The 20,935-nt window shown below is 32.1% G+C and overlaps 2 protein-coding genes and 2 long non-coding RNA genes across 5 annotated transcripts in view; 3 read left to right on the top strand and 1 right to left on the bottom strand.

Annotated features, from left to right (window-relative positions):
- The window catches only part of LOC149483913 (uncharacterized), a 227,323-nt gene that overhangs the window by 185,926 nt on the left and 20,462 nt on the right, over nucleotides 1-20,935 (top strand). The gene's annotated exons all lie outside the window — the stretch shown is intronic.
- LOC149483916 (uncharacterized) lies at nucleotides 2,171-3,000 on the bottom strand. The gene is made up of 2 exons (XR_016316367.1): nucleotides 2,794-3,000; nucleotides 2,171-2,361 (listed from the first exon to the last, which is right to left on the bottom strand). It is a non-coding gene; the product is annotated as an uncharacterized LOC149483916 (long non-coding RNA).
- On the top strand, nucleotides 3,814-5,414 carry LOC149483915 (uncharacterized). Its single transcript, XM_089701472.1, has 4 exons — nucleotides 3,814-4,040; nucleotides 4,289-4,438; nucleotides 4,783-4,905; nucleotides 5,207-5,414. Exons 1-3 carry the CDS (start codon nucleotides 3,894-3,896, stop codon nucleotides 4,903-4,905), a joined length of 420 nt encoding a protein of 139 aa, XP_089557598.1. The 5' UTR covers nucleotides 3,814-3,893; the 3' UTR covers nucleotides 5,207-5,414.
- LOC149483914 (dual specificity protein phosphatase 22-like) overlaps nucleotides 8,670-20,935 on the top strand; it is a 30,428-nt gene continuing 18,162 nt past the window's right edge. For both annotated transcript variants that reach the window (XM_089701470.1, XM_089701469.1), the window contains exons 1-2: nucleotides 8,670-9,115; nucleotides 17,315-17,431. In XM_089701470.1, coding sequence (XP_089557596.1) covers nucleotides 9,095-9,115; nucleotides 17,315-17,431 — 138 coding nt within the window. In that variant the 5' untranslated portion in view covers nucleotides 8,670-9,094. The remainder of the gene's footprint in view (nucleotides 9,116-17,314; nucleotides 17,432-20,935) is intronic.

Here is a 20,935-nt window from a genome sequence, read left to right as displayed (position 1 = left end):
ACTTATCGATAGCTCATCACGCAATTGATATCTATCCATCCCTATTTGTCACACACACATCTATCTATTATCTATAGCTCATCTGCCTACGATGTGCACAAAGCATTAAGCAATTTGTGCAATACACGCGCTCTATACTATATCTATACTCTAAGCTATAGAGGATAACTTTTATTAAAACATAGGATAGGTTTTATCCAGGAAATCCCACGGGAACGGGAAGTACGCGAGTTTTTCTTGAAAACGCGTGCGAAGCCTCGGGTGGAAAGCTAGTAATTTTATAACTTCAACCTTATATCATTCGTAATAAACTGTAAGTTAATCTTTCTAGGTATTTCAATACTTTTTTAAATTAAAAATACTTTTTAAAAACTCAGATGTTTAAGGTGCCTCAAGATATGTTAATTTAAATGTCAATACTGCCAAATTTTATTATTTTATATACTATACTAATATTATAAAGCTGAAGAGTTTGTTTTTTTGTTTGTTTGTTTGTTTGAATGCGCTAATCTCGGGAACTACTGGTCCGATTTGAAAAATTTTTTCGGTGTTAGTAATGGTATCTGTCTTACGCATGGAATATAAGAGCTAGCGCGCACGAGCAACTTTGTCTCCGCAACTATTTTGTCTCTCCCATCAATTTGTATGGGGAGTTGCGTCGCTACGTGCGCGCACTTTCATACTAGCCCATGGGTGGGAGAGACAAAATAGTTGCGGAGACAAAAAAGTTGCGGAGACAAAGTTGCTCGTGCGCGCACTGTCTAAGGGCTAAAAAAAAATCCGTCTTACGCTTTTTCGATCATGCCACGTGTCCTGACGCGAGTTTAAGATTTTATACCCAACGCCGCTAAAGAAGTTTTCACTTCAAAAAACATGGTTATTCTAATAATGGTCCATTTACATTTTACATCAATCATTGGATAAATTCAAGAAGCTTATAATATCTAATACACTGGAGATTTCAGTATGAACATTAACTTGTAACAAGAAAATATGACCTTGAATGACGCCTGTATGTTTTTTATCCCTTTCACACCTAACTTGCCAAGTAATGGAGTATGTATGTAAGATGTTCTCTAACCACATCTATAACTTATTATTGAGTTGGTAAAGAGCTGTGGTAATAATTAAATAATCTTGTTTAAACTATAGTAAATAATGATGGCTGACATTTGACATGTCTATTAAGTTTAATGTTTTGACTTTTTTGTTTGACGTTTGTGTTGATATTATGATTTTATAAACCTATAGAGTACTTGTATCGAGCGTATACAATTTACATATATTTGTTTCTCTCTATCTAAAGAAAACGTCGTATGAAAGAATGAGATAGCTATAGACTACAAGCTACGTTTCAACATAGTCATGGCACCATTTTTACTATAGGTACGTATTTAGATAGATAGAAGGTGATAGTGATGGGATGTGCTTCAATCGATAAAATCGTGAATGCATTTTGCATTTATGGTTTCGTGAAATAATAAATAATAAAAAAAAACAAAATTTATCATAAATTTCAGTTGAATACATTATTTGTTTAATCCTACGAATATAATAAATGCGAAATTATGCGAGAATGGATAACTTTCTCTTTCACTGCTGAACCGATTACAATGAAATTTTGTACATACACACAAAGGATAGGTTTTATACCGGAAATCCCACGTGAACGGGAACTGTGCGGGATTTTCTTTAAAAACGCGGGCGGAAAGCTAGTATATTTTAAAATAAATTTTAAAACTTGAAATGTAACTAATTTAAAATAAAGATGGAAATGATGATAAAGTTAAAGGAGTGAGGAGAAAGGCACAGTCAGCATGAATTTTAACAAGTTCATAAAAGGACAGTCTTAAAGAAAACATTTTCCTTACATCCTACTAATAAAGCGAAAGTTTGTGAGGGAGTTTGGGAGTTTGTAAGAGTTTGTTACTCTTTCACGCGAATACTACTAAACCGATTACAATGAAATTTGGAAAAATTACTTTTGATCCCGTAAATCCCACAGGAATGGGAACTATGCGGGTTTTTCTTTGAAAACGCATGTATATTAAGTATGTATTTCAATAGTAGTTTCTCATCTATGACAACTGTCATTTAATCAACCGTTTAATTTTCACATAGTTACACATTTAAGGTATTGTGTAAAAAAAATTTCCAAATAAAAATTCACTCACACACAAATGTATTTATTATCTAAAGGAACAAAAAAAAACGTAAGCGTAAGATTGCACAATTCTTCTAGAGTATCCATCTTGATAACACGCAGGCTCGAAATGCAGTGAACACAATCTAGCAAATTTCGACGGCGTCCAATCTACACGTCTCATGTTTTATACCCATTTTTTATTTAGCTCTGGAAATCTAAAACAAAATGAATTTATTAATAATCTAAAAGAGAAACAACAAACTTAACAGATAAGTCAAATAAAACAACCACGTGGTATTTTTTATTTTCCTGCTGTAGAAAATTTACATCTATTATTTGCAACAACAACTACATATAAATCTGATATAAGAAACAAAATAAATAAATCAACGTTAATATGAAATAAATTTTTTGTCATAAATCGATAATATACGCTAGATGTGTTACAACACTACGGTGGTAAACAAAATGCCAAACGTGATAATATTGTGACATTTTTTTTAAATTATTTAATTCTTTTGTATTCCACAACCCCATAAAGTGGGTAAATGTTACAGTTACAACATAAACTTATAAAAAAGCGCTTGATAAAACCTTCAAATAGGGTTAGAACATAAATATTTATCAATTTTCTGAAAATCACTTACCGATGGAAAGATATTTTTTCATTGTTTTCATCCAAAACTCCCATTCGACTAGTAATAGCCGGTAGCTAAACATACAATAGTCATTTTAGCACACTGACAAATAAAAAGAAACACTATACACTTTATATTTTCTAAATATTTCGTTAAAAACACTTGACGCACTGAGCCCACCAGCTGGTTGGAAAACAAACTGACTGCCGGCGCGCTACGTTTGAAGATAGTGCAGATACTCTATCGCTATCTCAATCTGACTTATGCTGTTATTGACTAAGAGTAAGTAGATTAGAAAATATGTATTTTGTTCTGTCTCAATATAAGAACTCTATAGGTTTATTCCTCTGAGATTTTATATCTTGAATCTTGATTTGTATTCATATTTCATGCCATAATGGGCGCTCCACATTCACGCGAGACATTCACGCGAGAATCTCCGGAGATTCTCTGCGAGAACTGTAGTGAGAACTTCTTTGGGTACACACTCTCACAAAGTTCTTTATATAGTTCTCACTAGAGTACTCGCGTTCGATGACGATGGACGCAGAAGTAACCGCTGCGACAAGTTTATTGTTATGCGCATTCGCATATTATAATGATGCATATGCTAAAGAGAAAAAAGTTATAAAAAAGAAGTGGCGAAAAAGAAGATGGTGGATGACAAGTATTCATCGAACCATCAAATGAATTTAAAAAGTTTACTCGAATGTCTTCGGTGGATTTTGAATATTTATTGAATAAAGTGTACGCTCATATTGACGACAAAAGGTACACAATTACTTCCGTTCAAGTCGGTGGCGCGCGCGCTACTGAGAAACATGCGAGTGTGGAGTCAATACACGTTCTCGCCTGTTCTCACGTTCTCGCGCTCCTTTGTCTCGCGCCAAAAAACCGACAAAAAGTGGAGAAAAGCTGGAGAACAACGCGAGAACTCGAGAAATCGCTTCCACATTCACGTTTCTCGCATGTTTCTCGCGTTCTCGCGAGATTCTCTTGAGAATGTGGAGCGCGCTTAACAATTCAATAACAATTAATAACTTCCATTTCAAAATCATGTTTTTTCAGACGCTTTTATATAAGGGTATTATGAAGTAAAGCAGTATTTAATGCTATCGAATATAACTCTACTGATCTCAAATAGCAATTATTATAACCACAAAACAATCAGAATGATGAACGAAGCCTTTCTTGCTGGACTATGGGCATCCATGGGAAACACATTAGGCAAATTAACAGGCACATCTTCCGTAGTAGTTGTATACGTAGTATATTATTATTAGTCTGTGGTAGTAGTAAGTTATGCTGTATGTCTGCAATACTACACTGTTAATATAATCATTCCCACATAATAACAGCTCTTGTTGTTGTTGCAAACATTTTATGATCCAAGTTCTAAATACTCTTAATCATTATTATACAAATTCAACATAACAATATATGAACTATGTAGCTTCTAACCCTTTCATTTCGAATTAATTAAAAAAACGTGCTATATTTCCAGGGTGATGGCTACATTATCTGGGCAGCCTTATTACTATTGATGGTAACAGTGAATACATGGAGCTTACGGCATTTCATGAGATCCCTTGATGCAGCACCTAGTACTGTAACACCAACTGTCATTTCCTCTGCATCTAGCTATGTATTATCTGTAAGTATATCTTATATCATATTATAATTGCATTGTTTATTATTCAGTGACAGTAAAAAAGAATTTACACTAGAAATAATATAGATACAACTGTAATAGGTAAATAATTTATTCTTTGCAGTAATAAGGATCTTTAAAATTACATATATGTTTAGCTCAGGCAGAAACAACATGTTTCTCATAAAAAGAACCTGATAATAGTTTGAAATTAATGAAAACTTAAAAGTGAATAAAAATTATGGAGCTATTAATTATTCAATGAAACCAGAACGCTTATTTTTAGTTCTTTGATATAAAAATGCATGAATCTATATTAATTGTAAGTATATTTGTTTTTGTTCCAGGGCCTAATAGGAGTATTTCTATTTAATGAAGCTACATCTATAAAATGGTGGATCGGTGCTCTATTTATAATTGTTGGACTTTTACTTGTATCACTTCCTCGTAACAAGCAAAAAATAACATAGGTACCTCATTTTTTATTGTCTAATCAACATTCCTAAAACGAACTGAAGTGAAAGATAGTGTATTTAACTTTTTTGAAGTGAAAACTTCTTTAGCGGCGTTGGGTATAAAATCTTAAACTCGCTTCAGGACACGTGGCCTGATCGAAAAAGCGTAAGACGGATGTTTATTTTTTTTTTTAGCCCTTATATTCCATGTGTAAGACGGATACCATTCCAAAATATCAAACATGCTGAACGTTAATAATCAAGTTTTCACTTCTGCCGGCACTCGAGGAGTGCAACCCATCTTTTTTTTTTAAAGTGGGGACATTTTGCATAGATACCCACGGTCCCCGGGGAAGGAGCCATGGGTTATGTAGTATTCTTACTGACTAAAATCGAACTGTGTTCCATCAAATCGCTTTAATGATGGGGCTGCGGGTATTGGTTAGAATTCTTCCGCATTTTCGAAAATTTCATTTTGATATATGAATCATATTTCATACATATATATTTCTTATACATTACTTATACAATATATAATATAATATGATTCTTGTTGTTAAGTATTTGCATTTAAAGTAACTGAAATAAAAATTTATCAGAGATGATAGATATAATGTATTAAAATTAGAATAAACATAAACATATAGTAGAATAAACATATTGCATATTGTGATGTAACTTAACATATTACGAGTAAGTATTTATTTATTATTTATTAATAAATGTATCATGAGTGATGAGATGTTAAACTGTTTTTTACCGTATACATTAAAGTTTTTAAATAATTAGCGTTTATTTAATGCCTTTTGCATATATTCCGTACTAGCTTTCCACCCGCAGCTTCGCCCGCGCAGTCAAAGAAAACCCCGCATATTTCCCGTTCCCGTGGGATTTCCGGGATAAAACCTATCCTATTTCCCGGGATAAAAAGTAGCCTATATGTCCTTTCTCGGATATCAAAATATCTCTAAGTATACCAAAATTTCATGCAAATTGGTTCACTAGTTAAGGCGTGATTGAGTAACAGACAGACAGACAGAGTTACTTTCGCATTTATAATATTAGTATGGATATTAAAGTCCTCAGGTGTTTTACATTCATACTAGCTTTGCTGCGCCGATTTACCCGCCCTGCGATTCGATTAAATTAAATTAAGGTAAGTACTTATAAAGTAATTTGATGGGGTATAATAAATAAATAATTGAGGACCGGAAAATCGATTCTTTACTATATAACTTTCATGTTTTATCCTGGGTCCCTAGTGAACTATGAGTTAAATAAGGATGCGTGCAGCTAGAACTACGCCTATAACATTGAAAAACATAACCATTTTCATATAAGTACTTACTTACTTACATATTATAATAAACCAATTCATAATATTAACAATTTAATTATAAAATGAACTCTAAATAAATAAAACTGAAAAGTTTATGTAATACTACAACGTTATTAAATAAAACTTATTAAAACATCGATGAGTCGCTAAAGTTTATACTGATAACTTTGTAATTAGTAGGTATCGCTGTTCGTAATTCCCGTGGCTGTTCAGAAGATGTTTAAATATATTTATATTTTGAAACTAACTGCCAGCTTCGGCTCCCCGATCCGCCGGATAAAATAAATAAATATAACTTTGTCGTTTAAAAAATGTTAATTAATATTCTTCTTTCCTTATAATTAATATTACCTATGTATTTTATCGTGTCCTAATAGTAATTTATGTATTTTATATATCCACTTCTCGCGTAAATTTTATTTTACCTTTTTTATCCCTTACCTTGGGTAGCCTGAAATAAATCGCTGGTAAGCAATAAAGCCGCCTTATGTATAGTATACAGTATAAATCCGTTTATAGTCATTTATAGTATATGTACCTACTTGTAAATATTTTAACTTGGTGTGGTACATAAAATTGTCAAATAAATATTCTAATAGTAAGATAACCCGGCCATGAGTTCTCCCAATTCGTCATTCTTCCGGACTCTCCAGCTTCCATCATCTCGTTTGGTAGGACGAAAGATCGTTTCTTACCTGTAAAAGTTCTGTAAAAATGTTTGTATAAAGGTTCTATAAAAGTGTATTTATAAAGCTTTAATACAATAATTGTGGATGTCTTTTGAAGTAATTAGACCTTTAGGTACTATGAAAATAACGTGCCAAGTAATTGATAAAGTTGGCAGCTAGTTTATCGCAGTTCCTATTACAGTCGTCGTCTAGTTTAGGAGGTACTTAAAAGTTAAGAGTTTGTTAGACTTCACCTCAAACTTCGTGTTTCATAAATATTTACTGAATAGCTCCGTTAAAGGGAACATCTATAAATTCTACACTGATGGATTATGTGCCAATTGGAGCGTGAAAATGTAGATTTATTTATGGAAAAATATGCTTCATTCGGCCTTCCGAACATGAAGTATGCACTAAGATATGGGAAATAAATATTCGAGGACATTTTATGTATCACGCCTACGAATATTATAGGGTAGGTCACTTAGTCGGTAAGAATCCGACATAACCCACGGCTCCTTCCCCGGGGGCAGTGGGTATCTTTGGAAGATTTCCCCACTATAAAAAAAATGGTAGGTCACTTATCGACCAACATAACTGTGTCGTTGGAAGATACTTTCTACAGTTATACATATACTATTTTAGGAATGGGTGAAGAAAGGCGTCGGGGCATTCATGGTGGAATGTCTAGACGTAGGCACTCAATGAGGTCTAACGCTGCCTACTCATAGGTAGGTACTTACATAATATTTTGTTTCGTATTCACCACTAATGTTAAAATTATGACATAGAATTGGTATGTAATTGTTTATTTTTAAATATAAAACTTCAGACCAAAAAAAAAATATTTTAGTCCAGACTAGCTTCAGACTAACATACTTCAACTCAGGCTTGAGTTTCCACGTTTAAAAATAATTGGCCTATTTTTGTCACGTCAAATTACAGCCTACATTAATTATTATTATTTGAAAGATACCCGATTTATATTTGACAAAACACACTATCCTGCAGTGGGTGTTTCCAATGAGTAACATTATTAGTTCATTTATCAATTGGAAAGTTTATTGTATTTATCGAATCTACGCGGAACGAGTCAGGGAAGTTAAATAGTCTATGTTTGAAATCATTACTTACACGAATAGTATAACAATAAGAATCAATAGCTTTTACCGCGTAAGAAGTAAAATGTAGGGGCATTAAATCGACCTTTTACATGTTTTCACTCTTAACTCAGGTCCTTTTGCCTTTTCTACCAGTAAAATGATAGTGATGTCCTGTGATTATTGTTAACTATCGAAACTACCTACTATTTGCTTGATTAGATTAAAGTAGGTATCATTTAGGATTCTAGTGATAGTAAAATAAACATCTGTATATATGCTTTTTCTTTATTATAACCAACTGTTTAATAATTTTCTTCTATTACTATGCAGTAGCAAACATGTACACTATGTATTATCACCTCAATTATTTAATGTTGCACATCGTTGTAGGTATATTTCAGGCAAAAAATCTAGAAAACCAATTTTGAGAAGTACTAAGTAGGTACCTAGGTGACTTAAAAAGCAAATAAAACAAGTTGAATACCGATACGATATTTACGACGAAACCACTTCGATTTGTGATGGCATGCTAACGTGGTACCTGAAAATCACACATATATAAATTAATAAATTAATAAAACTTATGTAAAATATCGATATCGATATTTATGCCGAGCACCACTTCAGTTTATAGACGCAGTGACGCCCGAGCCCGGCACTCGCCGTCGGCAGTGGCGCGCCGCCAGCAACGATGACTGCATGTATTTCATTCTGCACGAACGACCCGTGACTTAAATTATAATACGAGTCAAAAAACGCGATCGATACACGTTTACTCAGCGAAAATAAGCAAGTTTTTCCGCGGGCAAAACATTTTTTAAACTGGCGCGTCATACGGCGTACCGTAATTTCAAAATATGTAACATAAAAAGTCGTAAAGATATCGACGAAATCCCGTTTCACCGGTATCAACAATGTAGTCATAGTGATGTGAATGTTGACAATTGACATTAACAACTTAATAATAATTGTATCAAATGTTGAAATTATATATTTTACAAAAAGTGTTAAAAGTTTAGCCATAGTAGATGTTATAGAAATTGTTATAAACGACAATAATTTACTCGATAGTTAGATAGTAAACGTCATTAAAAATGGGGAATGGAATGAATAAGGTAAGTGAATAAGTGATATCACATTCACATACCTTTTGTTGTTCTGCGGAGAGGGTATGGAGCGGGGCTGGTTACGTAATGTTAACGTAGCATCGCTACGATATTTTGTCGCACGTAAATTTCGTAGCCCAGACTACGAGAATTTGTAAAATAATGTAAAAAATGATTTGCAGTTCAATATTTGGTCAAATTTTCTAGTACAGTACAAAATACGACTTAGTTTAAATATAATATTTTATTTATATAATTTATTATAATAGAACTTTTATTTATGTAGTGAAATATGATTAAATATTTTTTTTATTCTTGCCTTTAACAAAACATAACATATTTATTTATTGCTATGATTAATCTAAAATCAAACTTATCGTCTATGTAAGTACGTTTTGGATAAAAAAATATTTACTAAAATAGGTTTTGGGGATCAATGGAGTCAATGGAGAGCATAGATTATTAAATAGTTACTTTCTAGACTCTAGAGTAGCAACTAATAACATAATAATTATATTTCTGTAATAAAATCTAACTTATGTACTTAGATTACAAAATAAAAGACAGATGGAGCGTTGCCGAACTAAACCGAATGATTTATCGTCATTTCCATAAAGCTATGTGTGCTGTCATTTCGCCGTTGCACTGTACGAACACTGTGCTTCTGTGTGCGTGTTATGTTACCAGATATTGAAAAATTTCCCAAATTTTTGCCCAACTACGGAAGAAAGAGGGTTATGTTTTTCGAGTGTATGTATGTATAATATTTCTTTGAGACGCCCTGCAGTATAAACTGTTGGATCGATTTTGAGTTGTGAGGTGTCATTGCAATCATCTGAATTATGAAGGTTGTGGTGGTAGTGACGTAGGCTACATAAATTAGCAGTCATGTTTTAATTTTAATTTTAATATAAATTCGGGTTTATGATATTATTTTATAATATTGTAAAAATTATTTTGTTACATGAAGCACCTATCTACTAAAGTTAAATATGGACGAAATAATTTTATTCAATTTTTAATTAAATAAGTTTTTATTTTTCAAAACATATGAATGCGATAGCGGTAGTTTTTAGTCGAGAATGCGGAATTTTCATCATATCCAGCATGGAGTTTACATGAATTAAAACGCGAGTGAAAACGACTATGACGCTTTTTATAAAAGTAACAAAAAAATGTATAATGCTTATTAAAATAATCTAATAATGATCATGAACCTTTATTGCACTATAGAAATAATCACATTCACGATCGAAAAATCCAACAGCACTACCCCATTTTACCGTTTTACCCCTAAAATTGGCAAATTCATTTTCAAAATACTGGCAGCATACGTTGAAGTTTTGAATTCCTTCGTATATGTAAAATTATTATTTGTATATAAAATTAAATAAGCCAAATAATCTACAGAAAACCTGTAAAACGATGTTTTATCTTTTTGTTTGTTTTCGGGAACAATTTTTACAGCGTTTTAATATCACAAGACAGCATTTTTTTACTAAAATATCAATCCATTTTGACGTATTGCATGACACTAGAATCGCTATAGCACTGGCGGAGGTTCGTATTCGTTTTTGATTTCGTATTTTCTTTGACAAGGGCGACGGACGATTGACATGCTCCATCTGCCTTTTATTTTATAATCTAAGCTTATGTATAAATAAAATCTAGTCCATTTCCAGATTTTCCATTGTACTTACAGTACCTTACTAAAACCTATTGAATTTAGAAACGATATACATAAAAAAGACAAAACGGAGAAAGTTACATATTATGTGTATGCATCCAAGTACAAGTACACAAAATGCTCTGACAAATATCTTGCAAATGTTTTAATATAATTGTTTATGAAAAAAAAATCATAATAAGTATTACCATGTCAAGTAGAAAACGTAAAAGTGTGAAAATTAGAGCTAACTTGGTGATTTTTTTTATCGAGTAAATTTTAATATTTTATGTTTTTGATTAAACAGAATCGTTGAACATATCATCTAGTTTGATATATATTTTATTTTTTAGATTTGGTCTTGCATATTACACGTATCATCTAATAGAAGATTGGTTATTTTGCTTTATGCGCCCCCTTAAAACAAGTAAAATACATACTCTCTTTACCCTTCCATTAGGCTAACGATTAGCCTTAAAACTTTCTTCGCATGTGCCTCGTACGTACTAAAATCCATAAAAAAAATTTAAGCACGATATAACATATTGAGAGTTATAATAATTAGGTTTATAGGTATAGGGTATATGATATTTATAATATAATTTTATTTGTGGGTGCATTAACGTTCTGTCAAAAGAGTTTTTGTAAGTCCCGAGTCCCTGAAGTAAACCTATTTTAAAAATTGCCTGTTGGGAGGAATAAACAAGAATAATAGAGCAAGACATGCTTACCTTGGGGAAAATGCTTTAGCGTGCTTGGGTTATATATTATGAATAAAATATAGGTAGACGGGTTTGACGGAAAATATTTGAAGTCGTCCTTTTTACCCGACTGCCAAAGAAGGAGGGTAATGTTTTTCGAGTGTATGTAAGTATGTATGTATGTCTTTTCCTTTGTGACCACCTGTAGCCTAAACGGCTTGATGGGTTTTGATGTATGAGGTATCGTTAGATTTGTCTTGATTACGGGAGTGTCATAGGATACATTTTATCCTAAAAGTCCCACGGGATAAAGACATAATAATATTTTTTCTAAATTTCCCTTTAAAAAAATATGTATGCGGTATCATTAGATTCATTTCAATCACTCTTTTTTTAGTGTGCAGTCGGGTATTTTGTTTTTTTAATAATTTACTTGTTTGTAGCTGTAGTAGCAAATTTATGGTTAATTTGCCGGTAGACCGATTTTCTCTTCGCTTCAAACATACGATAGATACAACGACTATATTATTATGTCTGCACTTGGAAAGAAATATGTATTGGTAAAAATAATGAATGCATAGAAAGAATTCAATATTTTTACCAATATTTAACGCACAAAAATATTATTTACTTACGTCTTCACATATTATGTCTTTTATGTAGGTGGCAAAATATCTAATATAGAGTCATATTATATTATTATATAATTTCTGTTCATATATTTACCTATCCCTTCAGCTTCAATTTCGTTTAATAATACGCGTTCTATTTCCCTTTCGCAAAGAAAACTTTACTTGGCTGTTAACCTGACATTAAGAGGCATGTTATGTTAAGTGGCCACGGAGTTTATACGGCGTTTATTTCGCTAAAACACTTTTCTTGTGATTACTTTAGGTAGACATTTACATTAATTAAACTTCGTTAATGCAGTTTTTAAATAATTTATGGCAGGTATATGTTTTATGTATGTACACTTAAAAAAGAGTTCCCTGACCTAAAAGATTTATTCCTATTCCTCGAAGACCAGTAAACAGCATAGGAATAAGCATTATTGCTCTTAATCCTACCTGGTTAATCCATACTAATATAATAAATGCGAAAGTAACTCTGTCTGTCTGTCTGTTACTCAATCACGCCTAAACTACTGAACCAATTTTCATGAAATTTGGTATAGAGATATTTTGATATCCAAGAAAGGACATAGGCATATTTTTATCCCGGAAAAATGACGCTATCCCGGAAATCCCACGGGAATGGGAAATATGCGGGTTTTTCTTTGACTGCGTGGGCGAAGCCGCGGGCGGAAACCTAGTATATTATAAACGTTAAAGTTTGGAAGGAGGAGTGTCGATTATACGCAATAACAGCTGATTGAATCTTTGTTATTCGGCAGAGATTATTATCTAGATTAGACTTACTTGCTACTTACCATACTTTAACTTACCTACTACTTTCAACCGAGGTACTCTACCTAGTATATTAAAATACAATAAGAACACTCCATAAGCTTTCTCTCTTAATCTGATGAGACAGAAAATCCGATGAGACTGGAGTTAGGACCTAATCACTCAATCGGATCAAGTAGAATAAGGCAGTTCTTTATAGGATTTAAATAAGGATTACGATAGGCACTTAAGCATAAAAAAGTCAGTCATTAAGAAAGTTTCAATAATATAAAACATTCAATTAAATTATAGTGTGGGGTAGTTAATTTTATTATTTAGGGCAAATGTCGCCGTGGCTCTGTTGTAGTTTGTTCAACCCGGTATACCAAACTAACTTCTGATTTTTTCAGAAATAGGACGAAGTAACACGAATTTCTTTGGCCTTTTGAGTATCTAGCATTGTATATTAATACAGTATACCTAAGCGAAAGTAGTAATATGAAAATGCTTTCAAATATCATACGTAATTGATTGTATGTTACAGGCAAATAAAGCCTCATTTAACAATCGCGAGACTCAAAGGTAATCGTCCCCAATAATGTAACGATTTGCAGTAAAAACGAATTGGAAATAGTCTCGCAAACGTGTCAAAAGCCCAAAGATGCGACCCAGCGGGCAAATAGGCCCGGTTTTTGTTTATTTAACCGGTAATCCGCGCTTGTGTAAATTTTAACTTTGCAATTCTGAATTGTTGAAAACAGTCGTCTCAGTTGTTAAATAGAACGGCTTCAGTGATCGTTTTGTTCTAAATATAATGAACCCACATTTACATTTTACTGTAAAATTGATACCTAGTTAATAAATGATACCTACTCAATAATGATATCCAGATCATTATTTAGGAATTCGTGGCTTGATAGATTTGAGCTTTCAGATTGTTGGGTATCGAGACCTTCATTCGAACTATAAGCATTATCTACTATTAAGTATGCCCTGTGCCTTATTGAATACCTATAGCCAATGTAAACATACATATACTAAGCTATTTTAATTTTATAAAATTAACTAATATCGAGAAATTATCCGTCTCAAACACAAGCATTATGTTTGAAGTTGAAAAGAATGCATTTAAAATGTTAACAGTATTTAAATTAGTGCTTACAATGTATCACGCAATTGGTAATTTTCATTTGTCGATAATAATCGATATTTTAATATTCCCAATAATAAAAAAAATGAAATTTCTTTAAAGTTACTAATATAAATTATAAATATGTATGATTGAAAATACTTGAACGCTATCGTCTGTTAAATTGAAAGTCGACTGCAACACAGTGTAGCGTTAGTGAAATGTCAACAGCCAGATATTATCGACACATTTTATCTCCTCTGAACTTATCTTAAAGCTCAATGGAAGAACTTTTTAAAACGGATATCTTTAGACCATTACGTGTCGTATCAACAATCATCTCTTCTCGAACTGTTTTTGTCAGCACGCTTAAGAACTCTTAAACAAGGCTTCAATGGAAGGTCGGTGTATGATTATTTATAAATAACATTAATATAAATCATTGTTTTTACAACTACGTTTTATTTGTCAAAAAATTATAATATTATTACAATAGGCTTACAAACTGCCATAATATAGCTAAAAGCATAAAATTAAATAATTCTCAATCCATTCTCTTCCGGTTTTATACTAACAGACAACGCTTACAGAAGAAAAATAATTTGGAAAATCCAAAAGTGCACGCCTCATAATTTTTTTTAATAAATATTTATTAATTATTATTTTTGTTTATTTAATAACAATTAAACCACATCGAATCAGACCCTGAAAAATGAAAGGGTTCTATTCCTGAGCATACTCAAGCGTAAGAGAAAAAAAAAGACTCGATTAGTAAAGTATTTCGGTCGCTATCGTGTTAACAAGAAAAAGGATCCGCACATACAGACACACGGACGTCCAAGACAGAACTTTTTTAAACTGTTTTTTAACTAGTTTAAATAACAAAAATGACATCAAAAATATCATGAACGTTAAAAATAGTGCTTTTTCTTAATATGTGTGTGTATGTAGTATCTTACAAGTGCAATGTATGATACATAAAGACATTTTAAGTTTGAAAAATCAGATGTTTTTCGCGAAGTGACAGTAGTACCCACCTCAACGCTTCGCTTATGAGGCGTGCAATAATTGTTGTTTGGCAGACTAGACAAAGTAAGAGACAAAGCTTGTCACCATATAGATAATTAATTGAACTTATCAATCAAATACAAATCTATTAATTTGTCCTGCAAAAAGGTCATTCGCTTCATTTTGGCTGTAGTCGTAAAACATAAGGTCAATGCCGTAAAATCGTAGCTAAAACACAGGAGATGCGTGCTATAAAATGAGTCCCAAACACCACTAAGAATATTACTAGGTACATAATACATTACATAAACATACTAAAGAGTATTAGTGATTTAATAAAGTGCTCTATCCATTACATTAATTATGTAACGATGCATAAGCCAATGAAAATGTACTAAGATATTTTTAAATTTCACTTTTTAAATGAAGTTGTGTGCCACTTCAAAGATAGTGCTCATTGCTGATATTATCTCGTCACATAAAATGTTTGCCTCTGCTTTAAATGCTACGAATGACGCATTGAAATGACAAGCTTCACGACATCGTCACGCTATAGGTACAGTCACGCAATGTAAATGCAGTATGAAATATCTTTCCAACAATTAATTGGTCTTGAATTACATAATTTATTACAGATTTTAAAAGCAATTCATAAATTGCAATTCGTTCATTCAGATTGTTCGTGGATTTTTATAAATCACATTATAATTTGGGAATTTATTAGGTTTATAAACTATATTTCGTTTTCACCTTTATCGCGTCCGTGTCATAAGTTTCATGAAATATACGAAAAGCTCACAAGACTTTTGACACAAGACAAATGGTAGACCCATTTGTCTTGTGTCAAAAGTCGTCTTATGGCTTGAGCCACATAAAAATAAAACTAATACATAAATTATAACGTGTTTTGTAGAGAAAAACAATGCAGCGATAAACGATACAGAACTTTATTTCGACAGATACTTAAACAAAACATAAAAAGTGTAGGAAAACCCTAACTAAGGTGTTATTTCAAGACATTAAAACCACGACCCCTCATTTTATTTACCTTAATAGCTTGAAATAAATGATAGCTGTAGATAATCGAGGTACTTTTGTTTCTACGCGGCAAAGCTATTGTTCTCCGCACTTTGGTTACACTTAACCAACCGCGGGAACTAATTTGCTCACAACAAAAGAACATACAATTTCCTCCATATTGTTCTGTGCGAGGAGTTATTTTAACATTTTTTTTGTTATTTTACAAGAGTAGGGAATTGAAGTTTAAGTTGCTACAGCTATGAAGGAAAAGTTGTTTAGTAAATTTTTTACGAGAATATTTTTCTAAATCCTGAAAGAAAAATATTATTATCTGATACCAATACTAATAAGGTACAATTCTGTAACCTATATTCTGTCAGATACTTCTGTAAAAATACCCTTTTACGTATCTCTTAATGATGTGGTTAATAATTATTATGATGAATGAATAATTTACAATGACAATTTACAGTTCTAATTAAGTATCTACATTGCAATTATGTATTCCAAGGCTTGTTATTATCATTTCTGAAACAACCTTCCTCTTGGTATTTTCATAGAAGCTGTAAGACGACATTTGAAATGTTGTTGATTAAAATCTATTAAAGTCTATGAACGGACATAACCCTTTTCTACTAGATTCTTTTATCATCAGAATGCATTGTGTTTGGGGCCGTATTTTTCTTGTATACCCGCATTTGTAATGAAGACTGCAGTTTGAACTTTATAACTCCCATTGTTGTGTGCATGAATAAAAAATAATATTCAGAATATAATGCAAATATAGGTTGTATTGTAATAGTATTTTTTCATTGAAACGTTTTTATTTCGAAATACCACGAAATATAAATTGTTGGAATGATTGCAACTTACAATTGTTTTCTTATTAGGAACCTAGTAGAATGATCTGAAAATTAAAAATGTTTGTAGTTTCAGTATTTTCAATATACTTAAAAACTATAAAAGCCTCCATGTACATACATGTACCTAGTACATGATACACAACCTAGTTACTAATCTGTGACACAACTGACAACTTTATTATATGGACATTGAACAAAGAGTTGATTAAAGGTTCCTTTGGGATTTGGGATTTACTGCTTAGTCGTAAGTTGTAGGTTTATGTTTGAAACTACTAAACTAATTCTAAACTTCTATCACATTTACTGAGGTGTATTCTGATAAACATAGACTATTATAAGTTTAATTACCTGTGAATTCAGGCAGATATTAACCGTAATTTATAAATTCATACACAACTACTATTCTTTGTTTATTTAAAATTAATAATTGTTTCAGGTGCTTCCCGGGCTTTATGTGGGTAATTACAGAGACTCAAAGGATCCAGTACAATTAGATAAATATAAAATTACGCACATTTTGTCTATTCACGACGCTGCGAGAAGAATACATTCGGTGAGTAATCTAATTATTTCAGTACCCCTACTACATAATGTACCATAGAATATCACCAGTATTTTTTTATATTATAAAAGAAGGTAGTTAAGGGCGAGCGGTTAATTATTCATTAACTTATAAAATAATAAAGAGGAAAGAATTTTGAGTTGTTTATTGTTACGATTTAAACAAAAATTACTCCATTGATTTTATAAATCTTTAATTAGCTATTAGAAAGCTACACGTATCTTTAATTCTATAAACCCGAACATAGCCAGGGCAAGCTGCTAATTGTTCACATAATGACATATACACGAGTCCTTCAAAGTATGAACATTATTCAGTTCTCGTTTCAAAGTTTCAAGTTCATCACGATCTGTAGGTACCGAGGGAGCAATTATCTCCTCTAAAAGTCTAAGCTTCTAGTCCTTGGACGAAGGCGTCTGTGACCTTGTTACATTACTCTCCTTTCTGCGTTTATTTTTATACTAAGCGCAGCTTATAACGTTTGACTTGACCCGATGTCACAGATAATATCTTAGAACCTTGTGCCTATATTGTACAGATTAAAAAATCCACAGATGTCATTTAAGAAAATTTAACAAAATGTCCTCTACGAAATACGTGTTATCGATATTTATTATTTTTTAATAATGCTGTGGCAAATTGATAAAATTTGAATATCAAAAATAGCCTACGCAATCTGAAGCACGGTAAATATAATATTGGCGTGGCTGAAGACTCTCATTGAATGAATTATCGGATTCCTGTCGCTGTGTAATAAGTATACTTCAATGTGATGTAGGGTAATCAGATTTTACTTGAATCCGAAATACCTTCTGTAGGTACTTAGGTAATATAGTCACTCCAGTTAAGAATATAATATCTACTTATGTAAAAAAAAGTTACTTTTTTAATTAAAAAAAATAACAGAACTAATTCAGTTAAAATGGTATTTGAATACTACAAAGAAAGCCGATATTTGCTTAACACCAGGTAAGTATCGTATAATGTAGAGCCACACACTATGTCGGGGTCAGAATATTTTAGAATGTAGGACGATGGACTTTTATTATTTGATCTCGACGCCTGCCATCTGCCATTAGGGACTAAGCTTTTTTTCTCTTTTCCAGTACTAAAAAGGGGTTTTTTGTTATGTTTTTTGTGTAAAATAGTCTTGTTCTACATCCAACGTGAATGAATTTAATAACCTGTAATCCTCTTTTAGGTTTACTACTCCCCATGGAAGGTTAAAACTTAATTTATTGTTTTTATTGAATAACCATTCGCCGCACCGACCAATCAGCGCATAGAAATCAATCAGCTTTTTCTATTATTCTTTACTTTTTCTATTAAACCTTTTTCATTTTATTTACATTTAAATTAGACTACGCTTCCTCAGAGATTTAAATTCGTTCTAGATACTGGGTATTTGATTAAGATTGCATTAGTTTCCCTGAATCTGTGTTTGCCAACATTTCATCAAAATAGACTCAATCACAGACGTATTTGTTTTAGTAAAGATACGCTAGTGACACTCATGAATATCATTGAATAATGGTTTTATCTTGAACATATGTTCGTGGAGACAGGTTTAAGAATGATGGATCGTGCTTTTCAGACCAGTTGTGCGCCCATTTGCATATTGTATCCTATTAAAATATTATCTCATATATAGTGAATATTCGGATGTCTGTCCGCGCCGTTAGGTTTTGTTTCACGTTATCATTCAATGACCGCTTTTCCGTTTCTATAACGCTTCCATTTTCTCTAATGTTTAATTAAATTCGCATTAATTTATTGAACATATTACAATTGTATGTATCGCGTAGTTTAAATAAAAATGATAACATCAGAAGTGGGCGAGCAAAGTTCAAACGAAGCTCTGGAATGTATTTCATTATTGAGATTGAATGAAATATGCATACAATTTATATTTGCACTCGTGTATTTATTATACCTACACAGTACACATTCTGCATCCAACATATTTCGACATTCGCGTTTTACATATGAATTGACCTCATTATATACGGGAGAAGCGTGGGTGTAATTTTCTGTAGGTAAGTTTAAATTCCACATTGCCACATTAAAAAATGCACATTTCCCTTGAATGAACAGTGAAGTTTAAATGTAGGATTTGTGGAAAATACTTTTTGTAATCGCAGCTTATTTTTTAAACATTTATATGCGTTTTTATTGTATGTACTTTTTATGTTTTACCTACTAGTTAAATGCCCACGGCTCCGCTTGTGTGTACTTCTTGCGGCTATACCCTTACAACATTGGTAACTGAAAGATAAATCATAGTGACGCGAAAATGGAATGTACAAATAAATTAATAAACTCATTGACGTTATTACTAATAATAGTTAATTACTAATAATACTAATAGTAGCATAGTTGAGATTATTTGTTTGTGAAAGCAAAGAACGACGAAGCAAGAACATAAAACTTAGAAAAACAACTTCAGACGTATTTGAATAAAGAATTGCGCGAAGTGACAGTAGTACCCACCTCAACGCTTCGCTTATGAGGCGTGCAAAAGAATTAGGTTCGCTGTGAAAAAATATACCTAACTTTGTTGTGATAAATCGATAGTTAGCTAGACGCTATAAAGCCAGACTTGATGTTTAGATCAGTGTTGTGGCGATAGGTTCGATCGACCACACCCTACACGCAACTTTTTTTATTTCCTAGGTATTTTCATTTCACATTTTTATCAATTTCTTAATGAATCGCTATTACCCTATTAAATGAGGATATTTTAAGAAATAAAGCTATTTCTTCCATATTAAATACACAACTAGATATTAAAGCTTATTATTCAAGGATTTACACACATAAAACTCGTATTAAAATACGTTTTTATCTATATTCCCCACTCAGCAATATATCGAGCCATTGTTACGTCTTAAGAGAGCTGTGATGCTCATCCCTATAAAATTCTCATATGTTCCAATGTGTAACATAGGTGTTTGTAGGGCTGGCACCTTTAGAAAATGGCCTTTTTACTTTTTATTCATAATTATTTTGTCTGAAAATCAAAATATGTATATTTTATTAAATCAATAATAACTAATATAACTATCATTAGATACGTACTAAATAAAGTCATACCGAGAAGAAAGTATGACTGGTTGGATATATGTATAATCACTATTTGATGTATCATAATGCTTTGATGAAGCTTGTGTACGATAAAACTTGTGTCTTATATCCCAGAGTAATAAACATATTATGTTATAGAAATGTTGGGCGTTGTAGTATCGCCGGGCTCAGCTAGTTTATTATAAATGGCAAACTTTGATGAGTTTGTAACACTTTAAAGCTATAAGTTTTTTCAGATTTAAGTAGTAGAAACTTTTCAGTCTCAAAACCTGAAGTAATACACAAAGGACGAGCTTTCGCTCATGCAAAAATGCGGACATCATTATGTAGCTCTAATCAAAACTTTTTATATAAATATAAGGTTAGCAGCCCTATTACACCTTCAGCGGTATTAATAACGCCGCTTTAATC

This window comes from Colias philodice, chromosome 12 (genome assembly GCF_061535455.1).
Source record: "Colias philodice isolate Cphi_HAF_F1 chromosome 12, ilColPhil1 Martin Lab GWU primary, whole genome shotgun sequence".
Taxonomy (NCBI): domain Eukaryota; kingdom Metazoa; phylum Arthropoda; class Insecta; order Lepidoptera; family Pieridae; genus Colias; species Colias philodice.
Note: the sequence above shows the minus strand (reverse complement) of the source record. Positions and strands in the feature narration are given on the sequence as shown.